Raw genomic sequence first — 26,428 nt, 5'->3', positions numbered from 1 at the left:
TATTTTTTATAAGCAAATTTAATTTATATACATAAAATCCCTTTAAAGTACAACATATACACCAACAACATTTTGTATGTACATCGAGAGCTGGTTATATACAGGGTGAGGTGACGAATGATGGAAGACAGCACCTCATTCTATACCATAATGACATAAGACTGTGTGTATAATATGCTTCCAAAGTGGCAATCTATACAATGCTGATCAAATAATGTGTGCAGCCTACAAAATGATGATCTAAAAGAGCATTATTTAGCCTATGCAATGAGGAGCCAAGATCTGAAAGTCTTATGACATATGACAGTGTTCAATATATTATTAGTGTAGTCAGCCTTGGGTTCTAGAACAATGACTTGTAAGAATTTTGTTTCCTTGCTGGCCAGGACCAAGCAACTTTTTAAACACTTAATCTACATTGCCTTCTCACATTGCTGACCGGTGCCTCAGCTCTCACGGGACATATGGTCACACAATGTTCCACAATGCACTGGAAATCTCATCATTTCCCTTTTCCTGGATTATTTGTGGACTGAATTAGCTGGGTTGGGCGTTTACGTTGATGACCTTGGGTGTAAATCAAGTCCCAAAAATTAAGACATAATATGCAACACAGAAATTTCTGCATATAAAATATCAGGAAACACTGCCAAATGCCTAGGCTGCCATGAACAGGTAAAGCTGATACCTGGAAGGACTCCCATCTACATGGCATGGTAGGGAATTGCTGATGCACAATCTCCATGTCCACTGGTCCCCAAGAACTTACTGCAGTCTACACCCGACCAGCAGGTGTGGGAATGGTTGAGACACTTATGTCCTGTCTTGTCTATGGTTTTGGCCAAGTGCTCCCATTTTTAGTAAAGTGCTTGTGATATGGAAGGGGGAATGGGGCAGATTTACCAGGGATTAAAGAGGTTGGCTACTTTACCTCATGTTTTTTGTTATTTGTGTGTAAGGAGCAGGATATTAGATAATTTACAAATCTACATCTATTAACAATTCTGCTCTGCTTTCTTGATATGTAAAATGAAACCTCCTGTCTTTTACCTCATCAGCCAGACATTCCTGTCCATAAAATGGCCGCAGATGGAGGGTCATGTGATCTCTAACTGGTGATTGTTCATGGAGCGATAGAGATCACATGACCCTGCATCTGCAGAGGGGTATTCCCAATAAATATTAATGAAAAGTTAGACAATTTTCCAATATACTTTCTTTATCAATTTTTCACTGTTTTCTAGATCTCCGCTTGCTGTCCTTCTATAGAGAAAGCTTCATTGGTATTTCCAGTGGACAGACCATGGTTACACAGGTATACAGCTTGTTAGTATTATATAGAGTAATCAGAGTTGTGGGTTATAACGAGCCGCTCACCTGCCCACTGGAAATAAACAGTAAAGCTTTTTATAGAATAACGGCAAATACATTTGTAGAACAATGTGAGAAATTTTCAATATACAAGCATTAACATTTATTTGCTTAATCAGGAACACTCCTTTAACTTTACATATCAAGAAAGATGTGCAGAACTATTTAATAGATGTATAATGTTAAATTACCTAATATCCCGCCCCCCACAATTACACATACATACATTACAAAAGACATGAGGTAAAGTGACCAACCCCTTTAATCTCCATCTTCCACCTTCATCCAAGGAGTTTCTTGTGGTCGCTGCTTAGACTCTGTTCAGCTCGGGGGGAGGCTGGAGTGGCACTTGTACAGTCCGAGGAGTGTGACTGTTTTTTGGCAGAAGGCTGTGACAAGGCGCAATACCACAGGAAGATAAAGAGGCCTAAGGGGAAGGAAACGGCAGAGCGGTTACTACAGAGGTTACTTACAGATAAAATACATAATGTGAATAATGCCTAGCCACATGACACTGTATATAACTATTGTGATAATAATATTACTCCTCCACAGTTTGTTTTATATATATATATTTTATTTTTTTTTTAAATTTTTTTTTTTCTTCCTTTGTGTTGTTTCATTCAGCCTGTTATAAATCATTAGGCTCCATTTGTTTAAGACCAGCCGGAAGATGAGCCTGGCAGGGTCTTTATAACACTCCAGGGAGTCTGTGTGATCAGAGAAGCATGGTCTTCCTAAGTGGTAAAATTAACACCTTTCGGCCAGAGTAGTCTAGCTAGTGGGGGATGAAAAGAAGCCACAGACTGCATGTTCTTCCCTCCAAATTTAGGCAAAGGGAATATAATAGCTGTCCATAACTGGGACATAATTCATAATTCTAGGTTCCAAGTTACACAGGACAGTTATGGGGTCTAGACACACTCCTGGACCGAAAATCAGAACGTTAGCTGCAATGGAAGGCAGCCAATAGCAGAACACCCCTGATATTAGGCTAAGACACCCTGAGTTTGGTATGGGGTTAATGGGAATAACATGCCCGTTTGGTTGGAAGCCATGGCACAATTGTGCCATCTCCCAAGCCATGGCACAATTGTGCCATCTCTCAAAAGTTATGGGGTTCTGATAAAAACCCAGACCCAAAAGGTAGCTCACTGATGGGAGGGGGATAGAAAAATCCCCCTCACAGTGACATCACAGCCAGGGGTGGGGGTCAAAAAATAACCTGGGTTTAAATTAATGAAGCAGCCACATAGTAGTGTTCAGTCTGAGGATTCTATGACAATAGAAGGCTGGATCGATGCTTATGCCCTGTCCTCGGGCCAAAGAATTTCTTCCTATTCCACTAGCAAGAATTTTTTGTTTCTTCTTCCATAACTGTTTGTAAGTATTGTATGTGTATTGTTTTAATCCTTTTTTCATTTTATCTGACAATTTAATTCTTTGAGTGTACTGCATTTTTATGTAAATTAAAACTTTTTAATAAGCCTCTGCTTGTAGCCTTAAAGAATCTGAGTCTCTGAAGGGAATCACGTTACCAGAGGTCATTATTAGCATAGTCCATGTAGTAAGCGATTGCATGTTCTGTGTGAATTTATAATTGTAATATTGTGTAAGTAGTGAGTGCATGTGCTGAGTTATCATCAGGGTGCATTGTCTGTGTGGTTGAGGTGCCTACGGCCTTCTTTGCGTAAGTAACTCGTGGGTGGTGGCAGTGTGGATTCTGTGGAGTAAATTTAGCGTAAGGACGCCATTTTGTGGAAGTGGGCGGAGCTTAAGGGCTAAATTCTGGGACTCCATAGAGTAGGTATCCCCGTGTGTGAACTCTGGTGAGTCGGGTTCGGTGACAACTATATATACCACTAATTACCTACAACATGGTATATCAATTTTTGTGTACGGTTAAGGTAAAAAGCGCAGTTGACTTTTCTTGCAGTTGTGAGTGCAATAACTTCTTATATCTTGGCCAGATCTTTTGAATGCAGGGCAGGCTATGTGTATCCTAGATGGTATGGTGAAATACCCCAAAGTTAGTATACCTCTTATCTAGCACACTATTAGGTGGCTTCTCAAGAACTGCTGATTCTCCCCTACTTGTGCAACATCTGACAAATGTGGCTCAGACAACTGGTTTCATGACACAGACCACAAAATGTGACTGTAAACTCAGCAGATCATAGACAGCCCTGTCATCACTGTCCCCAATTTCTTCTCTGTTATGTCTTCATCTGGAGGAGATATATTACAACAATACTTTCAAAAGTGCCGTGGACATAGTTATAAAGTGCCATAGACACTCTCCGAACCTTCCAAATAGCCCTCCAAATATTTTGGAGGTGCTCTAGATGTTGTGCTAGACCTCTACAGATTAAATGCAATATACCACCAGCAGATTTCAAAGGTTTATGCTCAAAACATTTATCTGCCCTTTTCCTTGCTTACTTCACTTATCTAATCTCACTTTAATAAACCTTAAAGGAAACCTACCATGAGGAATCAACTATCAGAAGTACATCTGATGGTAGATTCCTCCTTTCTGCCTCTCCCCTAATCTGTAATGAAATAATCCTGGAAGCTAACCTAACTTGCTAAAAAACTTTATTTTAGTAATACAGGCAGTCCCCGGGTTACATACAAGATAGGGTCTGTAGGTTTGTTCTTAAGTTGAGTTTGTATGTAAGTCGGAACTGTATATTTTATCATTGTAATCCCAGCCAGAACTTTTTTGGTCTCTGTGACAATTGGATTTTAAAAATGTTGGGTTGTCATAAGAATCAATACTAACACTAAAGCTTCATTACAGACACCTGTGATACCTGTTACAGCTGATCATTGTAGCCTAGGACTAAAGTACAATAAATTACCAATATCCAGAGGTCCGTTTGTAACTATGGGTCGTATGTAAGTCGAGTGTTCTTAAGTAGGGGACCGCCTGTATGTTAATTAACTGCAGAGACTACTAGGGCATGTAATAGCAAGTTAGGTTAGCTTCCAGGATAATTAAATTACAGATTAGGGCAGAGGTAGGTTTTCTTTAACGCTTTGGTACGTTTCACTCCACTCTTAGGCCCCTTTCACACTTGTGAGTGAGATGCGCTGAACTCGCAGCATGTGCTGCCTGGATCTCCCGGTCTGAACACTGCAAACTGGAACTGGACTGTCATGCTGAGTTCAGTTTCGGTTTGCAGCTTTCGGGCCGGGAGATCCAGGCAGCACATGCTGCGAGTGTGATGCAAGTTCAGGGCATCACACTCACAAGTGTAAAAGGGGCATTAGTCCTAAAGTGCATATGGTAATGGGAATTTAGTTTGCTATAACTGAACATCTGGCAGAGAATAAAATGTAATCTCCAAGCAGCATCAACCCCTTTCCTCCTGTTCAACTAGAACTGTCTCCCACCTCCTTAGTTCTTATATTGGTGACGTCATTCTATGACATTGAGTTCTGCAGTCTCAAAGTTGCACTTCTATCAATTCATCACTAATGTCTCTTCATCTCAGAACTATTTTTCTTGCTCTTGTCTTATCAGCAGTTTCTCCTATAGAGTCTGATTATAGTCTGGTTTTCACACTCAAAGGCTGATCCTTGCCTAGCAAAAGTCTCCAATGATCTCCTGATGGTCAAGTCTGATTCTATAGTTGGTGGGTATTTTGCCTGATTCTATTTGGGTAAGGCCTATTGCACACAACCATTGTGGGGACATATATACGTCTCCATAGACTACTATGGCAGCCCTGCGGCGGTACGTGTTTGGCACCGCACCATATATGGGTAAAAGATAGAGCATGCTCTATATTTTCCCTTGTGTACAGCCGTTCGCTACTGTTTCCTATGGAGTGGGGAGGGGTGAGCACCCACTCACCCCTCTTCCTCTCCAGCGCGCCACTTTATGCTCCCCCAGCTAAGGCTGGGGGAGCATATGTTCATGTACATGTAGCCTTGGGCATTTTGTTGCCTGCACATTATCACTCATTTAGTCTATCATTCACTGGTTCTACTTCTTCACCTTCCTTCTTTTTACATAGCCGCTAATGGATTTTTCGCTCCTAATTATTATTAGCAAATTTGTTTTTTGGTAATATAACTATACTTATCACACTCCGTCCCTCCTTGTCATTAGCCACTTAAGCGTCTGTGCCTAGGGTGTCCAGTAAAGGAGGGGTGTACTCGGGAGCAGGATATTCTTACCCCATTTATATATATTTTTTTTACTCTTGACTAAATTGTTACCACCGACTGAAGGTATCAAACTAATGGAAAGTATAGGGGAGCTAAAGTCTATAGAAGTGTGGACAGAAAAGTAAATCGGCTATAGCAGGGCACAGGGGTGTCATAATGTATGGGAGTGGAGGCATAGTGGTGCCCTAGTATAGAGGACTGGGAACACAAGTGGTAATTCTACTAGTGGTCATTATAACATTGTTATGAAAAGAAGCAAATCTTGAAACTTGATGAGTATAAAGGGGCCCAAAGTATATTAACAAAATGTAAAGATAATTAATATTGAATAAGTTCAATGATTCAAGAGGATAATGATAAGTGACGGGGTAGAGTGCTCACCTTGCAATGCATTGAGAATACTGAAGATATACTGGACCGTCAGGTAAAGAGCTCCATGTGCGAAGAATGCCAAGCCCCATGGAAGTCCTAACATGCAGGTGAGACCTAACAATGTGACACAATGGCGAATTTTCTCTGTTCTTGTGTGTGCAGTAAGTCGCAGGACACGTCGGGTCATGGCCACCATCATACAGGCATTAAACAGTAGAATGGCAGCACAGAAGCCCAGATTCAATACATGAACGATGGGCTCTGTTAGCCAACAGCTAGAAGAAAAACACAGATAGAAATATAACAGAAGAAAAAAAAACAGAAAATGTCATCCATGTACTGAGACAGAAAGAACTTACATAGAGGCTGTGGAATTGTGGAATGATGGCCGCTCTACTGCAATGCTGGAAACCCCATAACTCTCCTGATCCATCAGCATCACAGCAGCCACAATAAGAATGGGGACCCCTGCAGAGAAGACATGAAAATTCTTACCTCAGTCCAGTATGGAAGGCAAATAAAAGATAGAAAAACACAAGTACTCACCCCAGCCCACCAGGGCCAACTTTATTGTGGTTACAGAGGATGCAGGAAACACTTTCACTACCAGCCGGTAGAGATTAAAGCCTTCAATGGCCATCCAGGAGAAAGTGCAAAGCAGAGCAAAGTGCAGAACAGCTGCAGAGCTGATGCAGAGACTACGCTCCTCTAGAGCCCCAAGGACAGCACTCAGTATGAAGCTCAGGTCCAAAAGAAGCACAGCTCCCAACAAGTTTAAATGGATCTGCAACGTGGGGTTCGACTGCATCTTCCTGTCCGGAAAATAAATGTCACAGTAAAGCAATGAACACCTATAAGATATCACAACATACTAGAATACACACGTTTATAAAGTGTCAGCACAAACTGCATTGTACACATAGCATAACAACCAAACATAACATATAGCACATCAGCACATACTACATGCCGACATACATATCAGAGTACACTGGCACGGCTTGTACAGATTCCCAATATCATCCAAACTTCATAGATGTCCAGCCAGGCTTGATATTCGCATGGAATTCACAAGAGAAACCGGGGGTGCTCAACCAACATAGTCAATCATATATACAGTACATGCAGATTAAAGGCAGCTCACTGATATCTCTTAAAGGAAACCTACCACTTCAAAATGGTAATTTTGACCTAAACATACCTTTACCTTGGGGTATGTGAGCTGATGCTGGAGGTGGACTTGTAAAGGATAAATCCGCAGTTTCAGCAAAAAAAATAATTTTTACACTAATCAAATTACCCCATTCGGCGGACCTTGCTCCTGACCCAGGACGCTCGGTGCTTGGTCACGATCATAATAATGCACGCGCCTTGCGTGTGTGAAACTGCTCCCCCCACCCTCCCTCGCTCCCGATAACCGGTGACTTTACCGAGCTCTCGGAAAGCACTGGTGCATAAGCACTGTATCTTAATTTTGCACTGCCGTCCGCTTTGTATTGCAGCCGTGAGAAATTAAGATACAGTGCGCATGCGCCAGTGCTTTCCGAGAGCTCAGTGACGTCACCGGCTCTCAGGAGCAAGGGAGGGAGGGTGGGGGGAGCAGTTTCACATACGAAAGGCATGTGCATTATTATGATCGTGGCCAAGCGTCCTAGGTCAGGGGCACTGAATGGGGTCATTTGATTAGTGTAAAAATTTTTTTTTGCCGAAACTGCAGATTTATCTGCCTCAACAAGACCACCTCCAGCATCGGCTTTCACACCCCAAGGTAAAGGTATGTTTAGGTCAAAATGAACATTTTGATGTGGTAGGTTTCCTTTAAAGGAAATCTACCATTTGATTTCATGTATTATGAACCAAACATACTTTGAGAATGCTGTAGCTACACTGATGCAGAAACACATCTTGTTTAATCCCTGAAGTGAGAGGTTTTGCTGAAAAAACTATTATAAAATTATGATAATGAAGCTCTGTTGCTTCTGTGCTGGGGCTCAGCAATTCTCCTCTCATATGTTGTGCCTGACAGGCAGAAGCAATCAATGCACCATCCCCCAGCTGCTGTCTATGAGTGATCCAGCTCAGGATGATTAGTCCTGTCTGGACAATTCAGGAAGTTCCGTGTAACATGCAGGCTAAAGGCAATCCAGCTTTCCCAAGATCCTGAATGTTATAATTTTTAAAGCAAAACCACTCTGCTCAGGGATTAAACAAGATATATACCTGCATCAGTGAAGCTACAGCATTCTCAAGGTAGATTTGGTTCATAATGCATGAAATCAAATGGTAGATTTCAAATTTTAAACTTTATTCAATGCATACAGGACAGCAGAATATGTGGCTGAAGCGACGGGCTGTTTCATGCTTTGAATCGCTTTCTCAAGTTTCTGGCGTCACTCCATAAGCCTTACACAGGCATGCCTGATTAGGTGACATAAGAGGCTTGAGAAAGCTCTTAAAAAGGTTTTCCCATGAAAGAAAGTTTTAATCCACTAGTGATGTTTACACAATAAAGATAATTTTTGCACCCTTAGTTTACGATTTTATTGCTGTTTTATCTCCTATAATGATGGTCCATGTAAAATTCCAGAGTATGGTTGCAGACTCTCTTAGCAGACACTTAATGATTCCTCTGTGCTGTGAGATGCTGTGCGCTAACAATGTGCTTAGAATATCAGGGTGCAGGGTTTATCTACACTTTTATTTAGTTTCTGATAATACTACAAGTATCTGACAGAGAAAAAGAGAGATAAGACAAATCGGAGATGAGAGATGATGAGATCCATGCGATGGATTAAAAAAACTATGTCACTCCCAGCTCTGCTACATCTGAGCTATAAAACACACAGTCAGTTCTGCTAAAACTCCTTCCCCTGTTATAAAGATTTTATCTGTAGCTTGTAGATTTAGTCTCCTCACACTGCTGCTTGCTGGCAAGAAGTCTCTGTGTGTGTGAGGTTTTTGTATAAACTAGGTCTAATAGAGACAAGCTGGAATTATATCTGTGAAATGCTGTATTTTTGTTAATAACAGTGAATTAGAGAATGTGTTATTTTGTTATTCTGAGAATATTTAAGAATCTTGTCTTTGTGGGAACACCTCTTTAAGAGCACAAAACAACCCCTCTCTTCAGCTGCAAGATTTTAAGAGAAATTGGTGAGAATTGCTGCACTTTATCTTCTGTCTGTATATATGACTGCACGCCAACAGAGTTATAATAAGTTAGGAAAAATAAATATATACAATACCTGGAGCAACAAATCCAAATAATTGTGAAGAAGCAGGAAACAGCAGAAATGCTACATCCAGCAAATGTCAGGACAGAGAGCATCACAAGATGGACCTCAGGGATGACCTCGCTGGATATTTGCTGAACAACAGAAGAACACTAAGTTACTTTGGTCCGAATGAGGATCATGTACCATATTACCAGGGTTCATGGTGGCAGTGATATAGTGGAATAGCACATTACCTGAATTAGAATAGAGGAGGAGTAGCAGATAACTGAGGTTCAAGCTCGGGTAATAAAGCAGATCACTTAATGGGAGTATGGCAGAATATGGCAGTATGGAATGGAGTGATGTAGCAGGTTACTGGAGTGCTGAATAGGACTAATGTAGTGAATTACTATAAGGATGGGGTTTTGCAGTAGGATAAAGTAGTTCAGGATACAAATAATTAAGTGGTTTACTTTATTTCATTATAGGAATGATATAGCAGATTACAGTTCTGGAGTTCAGGATAGGAGTGAGGTAGAATACTGGGGTTTACGACAAGACCTGGATAGTTCAACATAACTTACCATCAACAGTGCAAAATATGTAAGGTGGTTGCATCTACATTCTGTGCGTACCTCACCAGGCACCGTGTTACAACCATCCATTCTCCAGTTTTCTGAGAGCTCTGTAGGAACAGATATGCAACCAGATCAGTACTAATACATGTATCTATTGATTGTGGTTACTGTACGGTGGAGCTCAGAACACATTGATAGAAGAGAAGGGTACTCACCGTCCCAGAATACGCAGACTGGAGACGAATTTACCTGTGGCACAAAAGATGGGAGCGCTTTAATATAAATTGTAATGACTGGTGATAGGGACATTTCTAGTCTTAATACTACTGTATACCTAAATCTTTACAATTGGGAAGGAAATTGGGTCACACCCCCCACACCACTCAGAGGTTGTATGGCAGAGAATATTATCTCTCCATACCATCTCCCTCAAATGTGCAAGAAGCATCTGCATCATTGTAACAGTTGGGTATATTTCCTGTTCCTCAGCCGTTGTACCACCTTATTTTACAGGTGCACTTGTAGCGTGTGACAGATATCACACAAAATTTAAACCTTAAGTGAGGGACTGGAGAGCTTTCTTAAGATGGATGTTACATGGCTGTAAAAAGGTAGCAAAGTGTTATGGGGGAAGGGGGGATACCAAATATAGGCACTTTAAAAAAAAAAAGAAAAGGGAGATGGGTGTCATAGGAAGAGAATAGTGTTTCCCATGTTGCGTGTTACAAGGAGAGTGATTATATTCAGTAATTGTTAAAGATAGAGGGATTTTATCCAGTAGAGAAGGAAATATCCAAATACATCTTCCAAGGAGGTGTTTTGATGTTTTTGCATCTCTTCAGAATACTGTAAGAAACTGGCTTGGCTAGGTGAGAGGCTGAAGACGTAGGTCAGGGAAGAAACTGACTCATTAAGGAGAGTTTGTCATTAAAGGACACCATTTCATGTGTATTGAGTCCATCATGCTCCACTAGGGATTCTTGGAAGTAAATGTGCAAACACATTTTCCATGATAACATAAGGAAAACTTTGTCTCCTTGCTACCTTGAGAGGCAGTCCCCGTTACACCAAGCATAATTTCCAGTGAGTCTTATGACATGATGTGGGATAATAGCCAAACCAGCCCATCCATTCCAAAATGAACAGACTCCCCTCTGGGTATGTAAAAGTTGGCGATAGGTTCATATTACAGACAGGCTACACATTACATTGGGTTTATGGCTAGTTCCTGTGACTGGCTGAGAAGACGTTTGACTATGCCTGCTTATGGCTCTCTATTGCATTTCCTGACTTGGATGTCTCTATAATGCTATAGATAATGGCTACTGGTATGTGCAGACTCATATATATGAATGTGATTGGGTTCAGATCACACAAAATCTTTTTCCTAAAAACCTTAACAAACCTCAGTCCCTTCCGAAATCCTCTGTTACCTGTAATGGCTGGTGGTGAAAGGTGATAACAATGTCTTCGGAAAGATTGGAGACCTGTGTTCCCTCAAAGGTGATGCCGATAACTTGACTGTCCACAACTGTGTTGTTTGCAGCATCCTGTGCACACACAAAACATTACTCAATATTTTTGGAGGATTCATCTTGTGACAACTATGAGTGAATGAAGTCTCACCTGAAAGAGCGCTCCAGAGTCCAAAATCCGGACAACATGTAACCTGGTGCCGGTGTTGACTGTCTCCATCAACTGTTTTGGAAATGACAAAGAAACGCCAAGACAATCGGGGAGAGAAATTAGCTGTAGGAAATAAGGAAAACGTGCTTACAACCAGTTTACTATACATAACCTATAGTATCCTGTTCTGTGAGTTGACCAAACACCATTTATGACCAAATTATAAATTACCACATCAGAAGAATTTAACTTATATACAGCTGCCTGCAGTGAACCCTTTCCAAAGTGGTGACTGTTCTCTTCAATTGTCACATTTGACAACACAGTTTCAATCCAGTAACGGAGCCTGAAAAGAGACAGAAGAGGCTGTAATGTGGAGAATTTGTACAGCTGGTTTCTTAGTGGAATTATTTTTTAGTGATTAACTCACATGCGTCCCTTCCCGCTGAAATGATTCTTATCTAGATAGTCAGCAACTTGTGAGATGTCATGCTCCACATTCTTCATATCTACAAGACAGGCAGTCACAATGATCATTACTGACTGTAGGAGAAAGACTTTAATCATCTGCCATATTTGTGGTGCTGGAAATAAATCAAAATTTCATTATTGGTAAAATCTTTATATCACATTGAGACCATAAACTCTTCTACTTGTCCCAGTATCTATGCTAAATCTTTGCGCTTACAGTAAGAACCTCCGCTCATGTTTTTTTGCCACCATTTGTGGCTGCATATCGGTCCCCATTGACAGCTATGACGCCTGGTTGCGGTGCGGTAAGCACACATTGGGGCAGATTTATCAAGCATGGGCAATGGGCAATTGGAAATATTCTGACTTTCAGACTGCTTGATAAATCTGCCCCATTGCCTCACCGCACCAAGACCCTGCACAGAGAAATATAGGACATTTCCTAAATTTTGCACTGCTCTATGGAGAAGGGGGGTGTGAGCAGTGCTCATCCCTTCTCCTCTCCATCGTGCTGACGTGTGCCTGCCCTAATGTACCCTTACACTTATAGACCTGTGTTTAGTAAACCCCCTACATCTACACTCTCCTCTCCTGAAATACAAATGTCATACATATGCACTACCATCATGAATGTTATAGTATAAAGCTTGACAGCGCAGATGACTTGTATTATTAGAATGTGAGCTCCCATGCCCTCTTTCACTGCTTTTCCCACTCGATGTCCTGATGCAGGGGAGGGGAGGATGTGACGGCCTTTGCACTTGGCACAGATTTCAGATAACTGAAATTCCATCAATTCACAACAAGTGTTCAGTAGTGGCGCCTCCTCCCCACAGAGATAATCTTGAATTTTCTCTGTAAGAAGTAAATTGTAGTCCACATGGGCTCTTTATAGAATACAGACACCTTACATAGTACAAGTTATTAGAAGCAATGTCTCAGTATGCAATGGGTTCTCTCCAATATGAATAGTGGTGGGGGAGGGGGAGTCTTACACGCTATGTGACCATTAATGACAAATCATTTACAATAGTAAGAAGCTACTGAAGCGGAAGAAACCATGTGACTAAGTATCAGCAGGGTGTGGGCAATCTGACCTTCTGCAATGTATTGTATGGAGTAGCGTATGGTCCCTGGGTTGTTCACAGGACTAGGGCTCCCCAGGAAAGCCAATCACATTCCCTAACTGCATGAAACCGTCCACCCCAACTACCGTACAGACCAGATCTCCCAGACAGTCTAGGACAGTGGTGGCGAACCTATGGCCATCGCCCCAGCGCACCAGACAGGATTCAAAGAATCTTCCTGCAGTTCCAAGCAACTTAAAGGATGCTGCTTTCAGTTATATTTTGATACTTACTTCGCTACTTGGGACTGTCGGAAGTGGGAGAATGAGTAGACAGGGCCGAATTATCTTTGGAGGACCTCCTGCTGGCCCCACGATTCTCTGTGTACAGAGGCACACTGGAAAGAAGCTAAAATGATGAAAATTCTCCATCTTTCTACTGTGTTGCTGTCCTCAGGAGGCCAATATGATTGAAAGTTGTTGAACAGGGAGCAATAAGTTACTGCTTTAATTTTTGGTTGGCACCTCGCGATAAATAAGGTGGGTTTTGGGTTGCAGTTTGGGCACTCGACCGCTAAAAGGTTCGCCATCACTGGTCTAGGAGATGTGGACTCCTGCCAGCCCGGCCTCTGTGCGCTCCTGAGGCCTAATCTCCTCCACCCGACAACACCACCGCAGCCCATACTGATTTTTGCTTCCAAGGACCGTTTTGTGTAACCCCCTTACCATGGTTCCTTGGAAAAAAAAATTGGTCACCCCACAAATACCCCATATCCATCCCCAACACATATAACGTGCCATTTCCAGCAGTCCCCGGTCTATACTGCACCTTTGTCTGTAGCCCCTCCCAATAGTGCTGCTTCTTCTATTGTCTATAAGAAGGGTCTACAGGAAAGGAGACACTTTTCTATAGCCCCCACACACCTACTGTGTGATGTCCCTTTGTCTTAGGCCATTACACTGTTTGAAAAATTTTCATACAGTAAATATTGGCAAATAAGCCAAGGCTCCAAATTTTACCACAAATTTAAAAAAATGGTAAAACTTATTGGGGGTCATTTACTAAGGGCCCGATTCGCGTTTTCCCGACGTGTTACCCGAATATTTCCGATTTTGCCGATTTTCCCTGTATTGCCCCCGGGATTTTGGCGCACGCGATCGGATTGTGGCGCATCGGCGCTGGCATGCACGCGACGGAAATCGGGGGGCGTGGTCGATTGAAAACCGACGGATTTGGAAAAACCGCCGCATTTTTTTAAAAAAAATTGGTCGCACACGCCATACTTACTTGCACCAGGAAGAGATCAGTGAACTCCGACGCAACTCGGAGGACCTCGGCGCAGCAGCGACACCTGGTGGACATCGGGCGCAGGACCTTCATGAATTGCCGGAAGACCCGAACGCTCGTTGGAGAAGCCGCCGCTGGAACGCGAATGGCCCGGGTAAGTAAATGTGCCCCATTAACTCAACTATAAGCTTTCCCCCATTAATGTAATGTCTATAGCAGGGATTTCCTCCACCCCCATTAGTGAAATGTCCAAATTAGAGCCCCCTTGAAAAAAAAAATTATATTTACCTATGGCTTCTTCTCTCTGGCCCTGCGGCTCTGTCTTCTCCTTTTCCGGTTCGCGCGCAACACTATGACGTCACGTGTCCGCAACACCGCCCCGTCATAATGTATGCGCCTGGGCAGCAAGAGAAGAAGATAGAGCTGGGCAGAAGAAGCCGGAGATGATTTCACAAAGATATGTTACCGCAACCAGGGCCCCGAATCCTGGGAATCCAACGGCCCCGGGCCCACCTATACTGCCTATATGAGGATCCGTCATTAACTGTATGGTCATGACTGCAATTAGAAATTATGCAAATGAGCCCATAACTTTTAATGGAACCCAAAGCCCAGGGGCTAATTTGCATAATGTTAAAGCCTTTTTTCCCCTTAAAAACAGGGCAATTAAAAGCTAAATGAAGAACGGATCCTGCCAGAGGGGGCACACACCAGCATGTAAGTGTGCTTGGTTTACAACTGTTGATCCTGGTGGTAGATTTTCTTTAAGATTTTAGCGCAGCAAACTATATCCATCTACCATATAAGCATGGCAGACATAGGGGGCTCCTAAGCAGCAAATACATACTGTGCACATGACACCGGAAGAAAAACTGGCAACATTAATGCAGAGGTACAACTATCCCTCAATCTCAGCAGAATCAATTATGGTTTTGAATGACACTGGGCTCCAATGACTATACTACAGCATTTTCACCAGACCTATCTACTAAATCCTCTGATTACCATATAAGTAACTGTACAGTTACCACCTCCTAAATAACAAGAACCCAGTTATCCATGAGTGATTCTTTTTTTGTTTGCTAGGGTACACCAAGTCTACCAGAGAGTCCTCCAAGTCATAGTGCCCTCCCATTCCCCTATAATGAATCATAGACAGAACCTGTTCAAGTTGCCAGATTTGTGTATCATCATACTGCACCATTCTGCATATTATACCTAGTAAGTCTATTGGGAGTGGGAGTCCCACAGAATGCTCATCAATAATTTCTGGCAATATATGAATAAAGGGGAGGTTACTCCATAATGTGTACTGTCTGAACATTGGTACGCGCTAGAGGTCAGATGGTGTCAGGAATTCCCCCTATCTTCCCCATATATCTGCTTACTGTCCAAGGTCCTAAACAGCAGGTTGTATGAGAGGTTCTGAAAAAAAGAAACTGAAAGAGAATAGAAAGACAAAGAGGGGAATCAAGGAAGTGGGTGAGAGAGGAGGGAAGACAGAGACAAAGATAGACACTAGAAGAGAGAACGAGAGTACAGTACATACAGAATGTATATTTGGTATACTTATTTCTTATACAATATATAGTGCTCACAATTTCTCCTGTTTTTACCATCAATGTTAGCAGTATCGTACTGGGGAAGCTAGGGTTCACCAGGCGTTATAATGCTGAGGCCCACCCTCAATCAACACTAAGAAGGTAGAATAATCTATAACAAAAGATTGCTACCTTCTGATATGCTTGTTTTCTGTGGGACCTTGGGACCCATTATTATGTTACAGACTGGGCCCACCACTCTGGTGTCAAAGTCCAATCCTGAATGTAATTCTCACCTGTGGCCGTGGATAGGAGGGGAAAGGTGAAATTGCAGGAGTTATTCAGTGGTTGTCCATTGATGGTGACATCAAAAAGCAAAGTGCTGGAATCACATGTATATGATGGCGGTGTTGGCTGGAGCAGATTACTCCTGGTCTGTGGGCTGGTCTGCATAATATGTGATTTGGTTACTCCATACGTGAAGTTAAAGATGCCCAAGGCAGGTATCCAGTGCACACAGAATAAATAAGTTCCCCGCAATGGCTGTAGGACAATTTCATTAGAGCTCAGAAAAGGGGAATACACGATCAGAGCCTTTTCTGTGTTCACCACGGTAAATGTATCTTCTCCAGAGCCAGCTGAATATTGCAACTTGTTTCCACCACTTTCCTGTGTCCTCCATCCACACAGTGACAAGCCTTGTGTGCCCGGCATCAGCTCTGAGGAACATTAAAGCACATGTCATGTAACATAGCATCTAATACTTATTAAAGGATTAATAATCTAAACTTTATATATAATAACTTAATTAATATAAACTTTCTGTAAATTAAGCTTATTCTTCGTCATTCAATTTCTCAAGATCTCTGCTAACTGTGAATTAGAACACTCTTGTTTATCTATGTTATATTACCCAGGTACAGAGCCTTACCTTGGCTTTACAGGGGTTGGAATTTACTCATTGATAGAGTGCTGGAAACCACACCAGGATTTCCTAACTCCTAGCCCCTTCTGTATCTTGGTTTGTTTTTATTCTTTTTCAATTAGAACGACCTAAATATGTGTCCATAAATTTAGTATGATCTTTTCATTTGTAATTTATTAAAGATTATTTTTGTATTTTTTTTTTTAATTTGGGTTATTTGATTTTTTTTCTTGGTTTGGTTGTATGAATGTTATTCAATGCCTTATTCATTTTAAGTTTTTTTTGTAGGTTTTATGACTCTTCTTTGTATCTGCATCTGATTAGAGTAGCATCTAGACTAGAATAAAATCCTCTGTTTGCTAAACGCTGCAGTTGCGCATCCCTCTTTACTACAGTGTTGGGCTGTTTAGCTAAGGCCTCATTCAAACAAACAACCCGTGTGCTTCGGGCTCTGCTCACCCCTCCTTAGAAAGACGAACAGCCCTATATTTTGCAGTGCGGCCACTCGTTTCACTCATGGTACGCTGAAACATATTTGGGGTCATTCATCAATTGTGGTGCTGGGTCTGTTTTGTTTTAGATTGTGCTGTAAGTTAGACTGGGATTTTAGATTTCGGCGCAGGGATATAGTGAATAAGCCCATAACCGAAAAGGAACTGAGCTGACTCCATGTTCAAGAAAGTGAAATAGAACTTGGTAGACCAGCTTTAAGCTTCTCTATTTGTGCGTCAAAAATTGCACCCAAATAAGTGTCAGGTTTACCAAACTATGCCCAAATTGAGTGCCCCCTCCAAAGAAAAAGGCATAAGTATGAGAAAAGGTGCCACTAACACTTCAGAAGGTGCAGCAAGAAAAAAAAACGCCAGAAAACGTAATAAATGCCTCCCAATGTGTTCACTTCACTGTGCCTGGATATAATAGACCTCTATGGGGCCATGAAATTGTGGCCAAATCATGGCCCCAAATACGGTTGTGTGAATGGAGCCTAAAGCTAAGTTTCTACCACCAGTATATAGGTCAAAAAAAGCACAAATACTTTTCACTGTTATAATTAACGGAAGTAGGACAGATGGAAGCCATTCATACATGTAACTGTATGGGGAACAGAATGTGCAAAAAACTATTTATTATAATAATAATATAAGGGCAATAAAGTATTGTCAACTGAAGAGAGAGTCTACAGGCAGGGGCTGAAAGCAATGGGCCACATTTATCACTTGTTTTTTCTGTTGTTTTTGCGCCTTTACGTTTAGGCGCACCGTTTTTGCGCCATTTTTGCGATTAAACGTCAAATTAGCCGCGCAGCTAAAATAACCACCTTTCCCTCATCTATCGTTCAATTCCAGATGTTTTGCTGCGCCTAATGATATTCTTCACGTGCGACTTTTGCATTTAGGCGCAAAAACACTCCAGCACGAAGGTGGCGTTATCTGAGAAGAAAGCACTGAGCCACTTTGCAGAAGAGCTCATTTCTAGCAGCAGAGCTCAGCCAGACACTGGAACATATAATAGATACATTAGATACATTACAGACAGGAGCTGCAGACTCTATTTACAGTTCATCACCTTCTATTTACAAAATATTCTGCAAAACCTGAGCTCAAAGCAAGAGAGAGGAGAAGTTTGCACAAGTTTGCAGAAGCTTGCAGAATTTTGCAGATACTGCAAACAAGTGTCCCCCATGTAATTCTGCACAGTGTCTGAGGGGGATATTGTGCAGAATTACAGGGGTGCAGCAGGAGACCAGCACTGGGGGATCCCCTCTAGGAGAAGCCCCTGCTGAGGAGGTCACTGGGTGCTGGGTGTCACACACCTGGGTGCTGCTGTGAGTGTTATCTTCTTGCTGGGATGTGGGAGAAGCAGAGAGGAGCTTGTAGCAGGATCACATGTAAGTGCCCGAATCTAACATTGCGCCTAAACTGCGCCTAAACTGTGTTAAAGTAAAGTGATTAATACGAGGCAGAAAATATACTTATCACAGATGGTTGTAGCTTGTGATAATTCTGGCAAAACAGTGCGCCTGAATTTAGGCGCAACTACTACACTTAGGCGCACAAAAGTGATAAATGTGGCCCAATGTGCTGCTGAATAGTGAGGAGATGACACTGTCCTATAATAATATATTACAGAGATGAGGTACCAGAATGCTGAGAGATGAGGCTCAATGTCACCTAATAACATATATATGGGTAGATCTGTCAATACTGGAGACCCTATCAAAGTTATGTCAAGCCCCACCACCACAAATGGCACGGACTCTGTATTTCCTTTAATATCCACCATCCTGTGGAACGCTGTTCAAAGCAAACGGGAGAACACCACAAAAAATCCCATACAGCTGTTCTCAGAGAGATGCTGCATCTTTCACTGAGTGGGGTTTCCCTGACCTCTGGTGCTTGGGTGTCTCTATGAGTTACTCTTCCCCTAAATATGAAAGGAGCCATGTAGAGGGGATGCTACAGGTTTCTGGAAGGTGAAAAAATTGATAGAGGATGTACTTAGTTGTGTTATGGTGATAGCGGATACATTAGACACAGGGTCTGTAACTTTGCAGCGTGGATTGGAGTCACACTGAGTGAGAAGTTTCCAATGGCGGGGGCAATGTCTTTTGTGTACAGAATGTGTCACAGTCTGCCCACAGATTCTCTCACTTTGTGTCAGTCTTGTCTGGTTTCATGTAGCAGAAGACTTAAACATTTGATTCAATTATTGTTTTAGAACAATCCAACCATAATTACCAGAACAAGTCATAGCTTGCTCCATCAGTAAAAGTCCAAAGGCATCTTACAGGGCAGGGAATGGAGTGCTGTGGGGTTCTCTGAGAAAGTGTCTGACATGATAGAATATGATACCACAGCTCTAAAGACATGATAGATTATACATATATCATACATGATAGATTATACATATATCATACATGATAGATTATGTGTACAACAACAACACAGGCAGCATCATGCATGATACAATTAGAGCAGCTAAACAGACAGTATTACCTGAGGGTGCTGCCACACATTGCGTTCTTGAACCGTTTTAAAGCATGCATTTTTGAATGTTTACCATGCGTTTGGCTGGTTTTGACCTGTTTATCTTTCTTTCCAGAAGTGTAGGCAGCTGTGAAACAGATTAAAACCAGCTAAACCCATTGTAAACTTACAAAAACGCATCCGTTTTTAAATGAACTGAAAACACGTTTTTAAACGGTCCAAGAACGCGACCTGTGGCAGCACCCTTAGACTGAATAAGATACATTGGCATGTGAGACAATATAGTTTTAGATATAAAGTTCAAAAAGCATCACATATCTTTGTATTTCACACCTAGTATGGCACAGTGGAGACATTAAACATAGCAGCATTCCAGTGGCTCAGCAGATTACAAAGGCTTGGATACATGTTCCACAGACAGTATCGCACATGCATGGAATAGATACAACGCTCTGCAGACAGTGTAAGAGGATATTATTGTATGTGTGGAGGTGAGGGGTCAGTATTTTGAGCACAGGGGTCAGTGTTGGGTTATAGGTGGAAGGACCTATATACAGAGTGCATTTGGCTGTGATGGGGTGTAGGGGGTAATATAAAAAGTGCAGGTGTAGGTGCAGTCTGTAATGCAAGTGTATGTTATGTTGGTGGAATGGTAGTATTTTAGCTACAATTCATTTGAGGCACAGGTGAAGGGGCTCCATGAGAATTGTGACACTTACCATGTAGAAGTAGCAGAAGGAAAAGCAGGGACATGGTGACTGATCCTCCAGGGTGATCCGGGCACTGAAGCTGGAGGAGAAAAGAACCTTTGTTAATGTTTGCAGAAGGAGGAGGAGGAGGGGGTAGCAGTTTCTCACTGACACCAACAATGCAAATGACACAAGGACAAGCATAGCTCTGTCTGGATAGGGCTACACTGCGAGGCTCTGGCAAACAAAAGGTTACACTACAAGATCCTTGGAAAGGAAGGGGTTACACTGCTGCATCACAGTCCTAGGAGGACTACGATGTACATTCAGTAATAGAGAAAGGGGCTATCCTGCACAGGTTCTGGAAGAGTAGGGGTTAAACTGCACACGGGCATAAGGAAAGTGGTTATTACACAGAGTGAAAAAGCAGGGGTCACACTATAGTCTTTGGAAGATAAGGGTTACATTGAACAGTGTGGGAGAGAAGGGGCTACATTATATGGTTTCTGGTAAAAAAAAAAAGGGGGCACACTTCACAGTCTTTAGAGGAGAAGAGGTTTTGATGCAATGTCTCTATTAGGTAAGGGGGGCATGTGCACAGTCTCTGGTAAAGCTGGAGTTACACAGTATATTGTGGGTGAGATGGGGTTTCCATGTCTGGTTTTCTTTTGTTTTGTCCTTTGTCCTTTACCTGCGGCGTCTCGCCAGATTCCGGTGAGTGCTCCTCCTCCTCAGGTGTGTGTACAGGTAACATCAGATAATCCCTTGATCCCTCCCGGATGTATGAAGTCACATTTCTAATGAACAAAGAGCAATGATTCCTTTCTAGGGACATGTCATTCTGAGGATTGTAGTGTTTTGGTATTAGAATTGCACTGGGAATAATGGATAAGTGTGTAATCCTTGTCCAAGATAAGAAAAAAATGTGGCTACTTTCTTCTTAAAACAGCACCATACCTGCAGCTGCAGGCTGTGTGTGATATGCCATATCAGCTCCATTGAAGTGAATCAGATTGAATTGCAATAATGCACGTAACGGCCCACATTTACTGAGATGCTTGCGCCAGTATTCTGGTGGAATTTGCAGTTCATTTCAGTGCAAACTGCTTGAAAGATATTTACGGTAAGTGCGGTAAGTTGCTTGCTATGTGCAGCGCTGAGGTTAATGTTTCCTGTTCTGCTAAAGGAAAGTATTCAAAATCACCATAGCCAACACCATTATGTTTAACTGGTTTATGACCTGAGTAATTTGTGTGTCCAGGACCAGCCACAATTTTTTTGCAATTGTTCTTTTAATGGCCCTACACTTTTACTTGATTTTTTTACTGTTACAGATTGTCCTGCAGTTACAGGCCCCAACCTGTCACTAATTTATTGCTAATCTTGGATAACCCCTTTAATTAATATGCAATTTTCTCAGTTTTGATGTATACTCTAGCTGCACTTGTTTTTAATTGACAAGAATTTTTTAGCAATACAAGTCCCAAAAACACAACAAAAATAGTGCTGGGAAACTCAAGGCGAATGACATGTAAGATGAAATGTAGTTATCAGATGCTGTGGCCATGCTTGAGGATAGCTCACAGCAATTTTCAACAAACCCCATCTATGTGCAAGTAAAAAATATACTATTTATGTTGTAGATTTCCAGCTCATTACAGGCGGTTTTTACATTGTTCAAGTCTGTGTCAAAATTTTACCTTACGCTCCTTTCGCTTTGTGTTCCCCAGCCTTATATGCTAGCAAATCTATTTACATTGTATTAGTAAAAATATTCAAACATTGCCAGGCATGTTAGAGGTGAAAGTGAAAAAGATCTAATGGTCATTGGTGGTAAAGTGCTTCTCCACTTAGTGGGAGGACACACATGTAACTGTTTAACTTCACTGTCCCAATGCTTCATGGAAAACAACTTGTATGGTGGTCTTAGAACAAAAGGCAACAAGTAGGTTTGAACTTGCACCGGTTGACAGTTCACGTTGTCTACAATGCCATCCTATCTGTGGAGTATTTAACCTCTCCTACTTTTCTTAGCTATCCTTTATCCGATAGTAGACCCAACATATCCTGAGAATGTCAGTATGAAAAGTGGTTAGGCGACGAGACAGTCCCTTTAAAGACGGATGGACTTTCTTGTGCCTCAAGAGTTGACCTCTACCAGGATATGCTCACACCTGCAGCTTCAGCTAGACCTTTATTGTAACACTGTGGCTCTATATAGGCTGGCACATCACCCCCTACAGTAAGCTGGTTTCTTTACAACACAACATCCTTCTGGATTTGTTTAAATCAGGTAGTTTGACCCCCCTACTGATGAAGCTCTCTTTTTTTCATCTACTAGCTGTAAAGGAGGGTACATTGAAGCATACATAACTGACCCAATGCTACCCTATGACCCAACCATCTTTTGCTGCAGCTTCACTTTATTAATTTTATAAGGGGTGGTACATCAGACTCTCTAATAACCATGACACGAGTAATAGTTAAAGTTAATAGTTAAAGTAATTGTATCACAATATTTTCAGTAGCTGTGATGTAGACTTACTTATTTTTCATTGGTTTTGCCTGGCTTTTTTGGCATAAAAAAGTCTCAAAAAAAATAGCTTTGAGTATTTTAGGCACCTTCTAAAAAGTTGGGCAGGGCTATTTCCGTCACTTCACTATAAAGGCGAGAACATAGAACTACTGCTTATGCAAAGAAGTGCAAACCCTGATTCATGACTTGCGACTTTTTAATGAAGTTGCATAAAAAGTCTTATAGTCACTCCAGTCCACTGCTGGTGTATATGTGCTGTGACTTATTATGTATTTTGCAACTTTTTGAAGAAAAAAATAGCAGACAGCAAGAGAATAAGAACATTTATGAAAGGACCAAATACACTTTAATGAATCTAAGTGGAACTCCAAAGACAAACATAGAACTTTGATATGATAAATAACCCCCATATATTTACATTCGCAAAGATATTAACCCCTCCAAGACCCAGCCTTTTCTGGCCTCAAGTGCGCAGCCCAATTTTTCATATTTGAAATGTATCAGTTTATATGGTTAGAACTTTGGAACACTTCAACTTATCTAAACTAGTGTATATCTAACATTTACCATATGTCTAATTTATGTTTGCATAATTTTGTCAGTGTTCTTTTACTTTTTTAGGATGAGAGAAGGCTTAAAAATATAACAGAAATTTTCCAAATTTAGAGAAAATTTCCCAAACCATTTTTTTGGGGGACCATTACATTTCTAAAGTGTTTTTAAGGCATTTACATTAGAAACCCCCATAACTCACCATATATTATAGTCTGCACCTATTGAAGTACTCAAAACAGATATGTGATGCCATTTTGAAAGTGACAAAATTTTATTTAGGATTTAGTGAAAAGCCTAAGTTAAATTTAGTTTTTAATTTTTACACAAATGTTTAATTTATAAGACACATTTTCAGACACCTAACTAAGCACAAAAATGAACATAGACTTTGTAACATTTTTCAGGCTGTATCTTACTTGGGTAATCTTTGGGCACCACTGGCATAGGCCTATAAATGTGCATATAATAAAATTATTAGCTATTCATCTAGGAGTTTATTGATAATGTTTTTAGTTTTGTTATTTTTCATTAGATGATAAAATAAAAACTTGGCAGATATCAGAATGAAGCTTGGGATGTTTTTAACAAATTACACTTCCACGGCTGTTTGGTAGATACGGAAGAAGTCCTTCATACACAGCACAGCTTTGGAAGAACATGTATTACTTGCATCCTTGCAGATACCATTCTTGTGCACACACAGAATTTTTTTTTGAGGCGGGGGGGGGGGGGGGTTCTGTTTTTGTTTCTGTTGGTGGCACCACAGACAGAAAGTGCTGCCCTTGCACTATTTGGGGAACATTTATTGAAGAGGCAGAGCTTTACCCTCCCCTTCTAGCAGGAGAAGTGATTATGGCATTCTCCTGGTACTCTAAACATGGACCCTGGTGGGCGGCCAATCTTAAAAGGACAAAGGCATCGTACATTGCCATTTGTATAAAGGGAATTGCTATTTTTTATACCAAGTTTTGGTTTTTCTAGTGGCAAGGAAGGGTGTCAAAATTTGGTCATTTAAATCAACACACCCCCTATAAATTTATTATAATCCTGTATACATAGAGACTTATGGATAGGAGTGGAAGTGCCACGCATGGTGTCAGGGGTACAGATGGCATCAAGGATTGTTGTCAGCATCATCACCTTTTTTTTGTCTTTTAACTTCAAGCAAACCACAACCTCATTTTGCAATGCAATAGTCAAATAGAAAATGAATAGTTGGCACTCACCATTGAAGATTTAAAACATCATTTCTTTATTTTCGATCCTTTAAAATACATACATGCGATCAGGCAGAGGGAGGGACGCAGGTAGCAGTGTGAGAGGGACGAATCGTTTCGCGCTGTCTTAGCGCTTCATCTTGCACCGCTTTTTTGCAATGCTGTGCTTTCACCAGCTCTCAGGGTTGACTGACAAAGGTTTTTGGAAGAGGTTTATGATTTTTACGCAAGCCACAAGTCATGCTATTTTTTCCCATGAGACATTTAAACAGGGGTATGTTGTCAGTGTATATGTGGTACCCCTGATTATGCATTTTGAATATAAGGTCCAACACAATATTCCACGTGTGCTTATGTGTGGTGGACATTCTGGGGGCTGTATTCTCCTCATAAACATGGAATGAATGTATATACTGTCGCTGCCTCACACAACTTTTTTTTTTATCTGGCTTGCTAATTTGGCATACACTGACAGAATATAATTCTCCCCTAACTAGGGATTTATTTATTGAGATTTCCCTTAAAGGGGTGAAGACAGATGTAAATCGTTTGTCTAAAATTGGAATAATGGGGTGTATTTTTAAAAGACAGTCATTGTTTGGGTCATCCTGGAGGGGCATACGGAATTATCTGAAAAATTAAGACATTTTTGTACATTGGTATCCAATCTGCTATTGGTCCATTGTGGTGACTGAGGAGTTCCCGAAACAGCTGATCTCCCCATTCCTGAAACTGTCTGTACAGACAGTGAGACTGGGAACCTGTGTTCCCTGCTTCGATGTCACAGCAATCGCTGACAATGGACCAATAGCAGCAGTCCATTGTTGGTGAGTGGGGAATGTCAACTATCTGTCACAGTTGAACTCCCCCCTCCCGGACACTGTCAATACTGACAGTGCGCTACGGGAGAGAGGATATTATAGCACATCCTGGTGCGCTAATTAAACAATCACTAAGACATAGTAAAGCATTCAGGTCCATGTAGGGGTTAAATTACATTAGCATTGCCAAACAGTTGTAAAGTACACATTTCTTAAAATTACATTATAACAACATACCAAGCTCTAAAGGTTTAGCACTGCCTAGTTTGTTGTCAAAACAGAGAACATCAAATAGAACATTAAATTAACCCACCCAAATAAATACTTCATTAAAACCTATGATTAAAAAACATTAGTTCCTTTCCTTGGCTGCAAGGTTAAAAAAATCAGTTTGTAAACTTATTTGCAACAACTGATGCAATTCCATCACACTAAGTAAGTCCAATGAAGCCCTGCATATTAAGTGGTTACTTCATTGCCAATCCTCTTTGTTTCTGATTGACAGGTCTAAGTGTTATGATATGCTGCTATATGGAACATTGAGAGAGAGCTCTGTTACAGTCATGTGGCCAGGTCTAAGTAGTGATGGGAATTACTCTTCTTAGTGAGCTGGTTCATTAGGTTCCTCTCACTAAATATATAATAGGGAGCCGCAGGCCAGTTAATCACCCCACACCATTCCACTTTTAACCCAATTGTATCGGGATAAAGGGGACATGGTGAGCTGGCTAGGGGCAGGGTTAATTGATCCATCGGCTCACTGAGGTCACATCCTTCACGAACAAGAGCTGGCTCTTAGAGCCGTTTCGTTTGTGAATGACACATTGCTACATTTAAGGTCCTGTTATATCTGATCACCTCAAAACACAGCAAGAGGGATTCTACACATTCCCATCCTCCATGGAAGCATGTTGTGATTTCATGTAATCAGATACATACATGGAGTAGACGTTGCAGATGTAACAGGAGCTAAGATGACAACGCCCTGATA

At 41.3% G+C, this 26,428-nt stretch overlaps 1 protein-coding gene across 3 annotated transcripts in view; it reads right to left on the bottom strand.

Annotated features, from left to right (window-relative positions):
* LOC140070419 (adhesion G-protein coupled receptor G1-like) overlaps positions 1-26,428 on the bottom strand; it is a 31,985-nt gene continuing 5,557 nt past the window's right edge. For 2 of the 3 annotated variants that reach the window (XM_072116921.1, XM_072116922.1), the window contains exons 2-14: positions 20,339-20,408; positions 16,004-16,426; positions 11,772-11,850; positions 11,573-11,687; positions 11,342-11,464; positions 11,149-11,265; positions 9,931-9,964; positions 9,722-9,822; positions 9,168-9,289; positions 6,469-6,734; positions 6,282-6,390; positions 5,932-6,197; positions 1-1,798 (exon numbers count right to left, since the gene is read on the bottom strand). In XM_072116921.1, the coding sequence (XP_071973022.1) occupies positions 1,653-1,798; positions 5,932-6,197; positions 6,282-6,390; positions 6,469-6,734; positions 9,168-9,289; positions 9,722-9,822; positions 9,931-9,964; positions 11,149-11,265; positions 11,342-11,464; positions 11,573-11,687; positions 11,772-11,850; positions 16,004-16,426; positions 20,339-20,372 (1,935 nt within the window). In that variant the 5' untranslated portion in view covers positions 20,373-20,408 and the 3' untranslated portion in view covers positions 1-1,652. Of the gene's footprint in view, positions 1,799-5,931; positions 6,198-6,281; positions 6,391-6,468; positions 6,735-9,167; positions 9,290-9,721; positions 9,823-9,930; positions 9,965-11,148; positions 11,266-11,341; positions 11,465-11,572; positions 11,688-11,771; positions 11,851-16,003; positions 16,427-20,338; positions 20,409-20,999; positions 21,073-26,428 lie in introns of those variants that run through there. The other variant, XM_072116920.1, reaches the window with a different exon arrangement.

The sequence above is a fragment of the Engystomops pustulosus genome, chromosome 7 (genome assembly GCF_040894005.1).
Source record: "Engystomops pustulosus chromosome 7, aEngPut4.maternal, whole genome shotgun sequence".
Classification (NCBI taxonomy): Eukaryota; Metazoa; Chordata; class Amphibia; order Anura; family Leptodactylidae; genus Engystomops; species Engystomops pustulosus.
The sequence above is the reverse complement of the archived record's forward strand: the minus strand, read 5'-3'. Positions and strand labels throughout refer to the sequence as shown.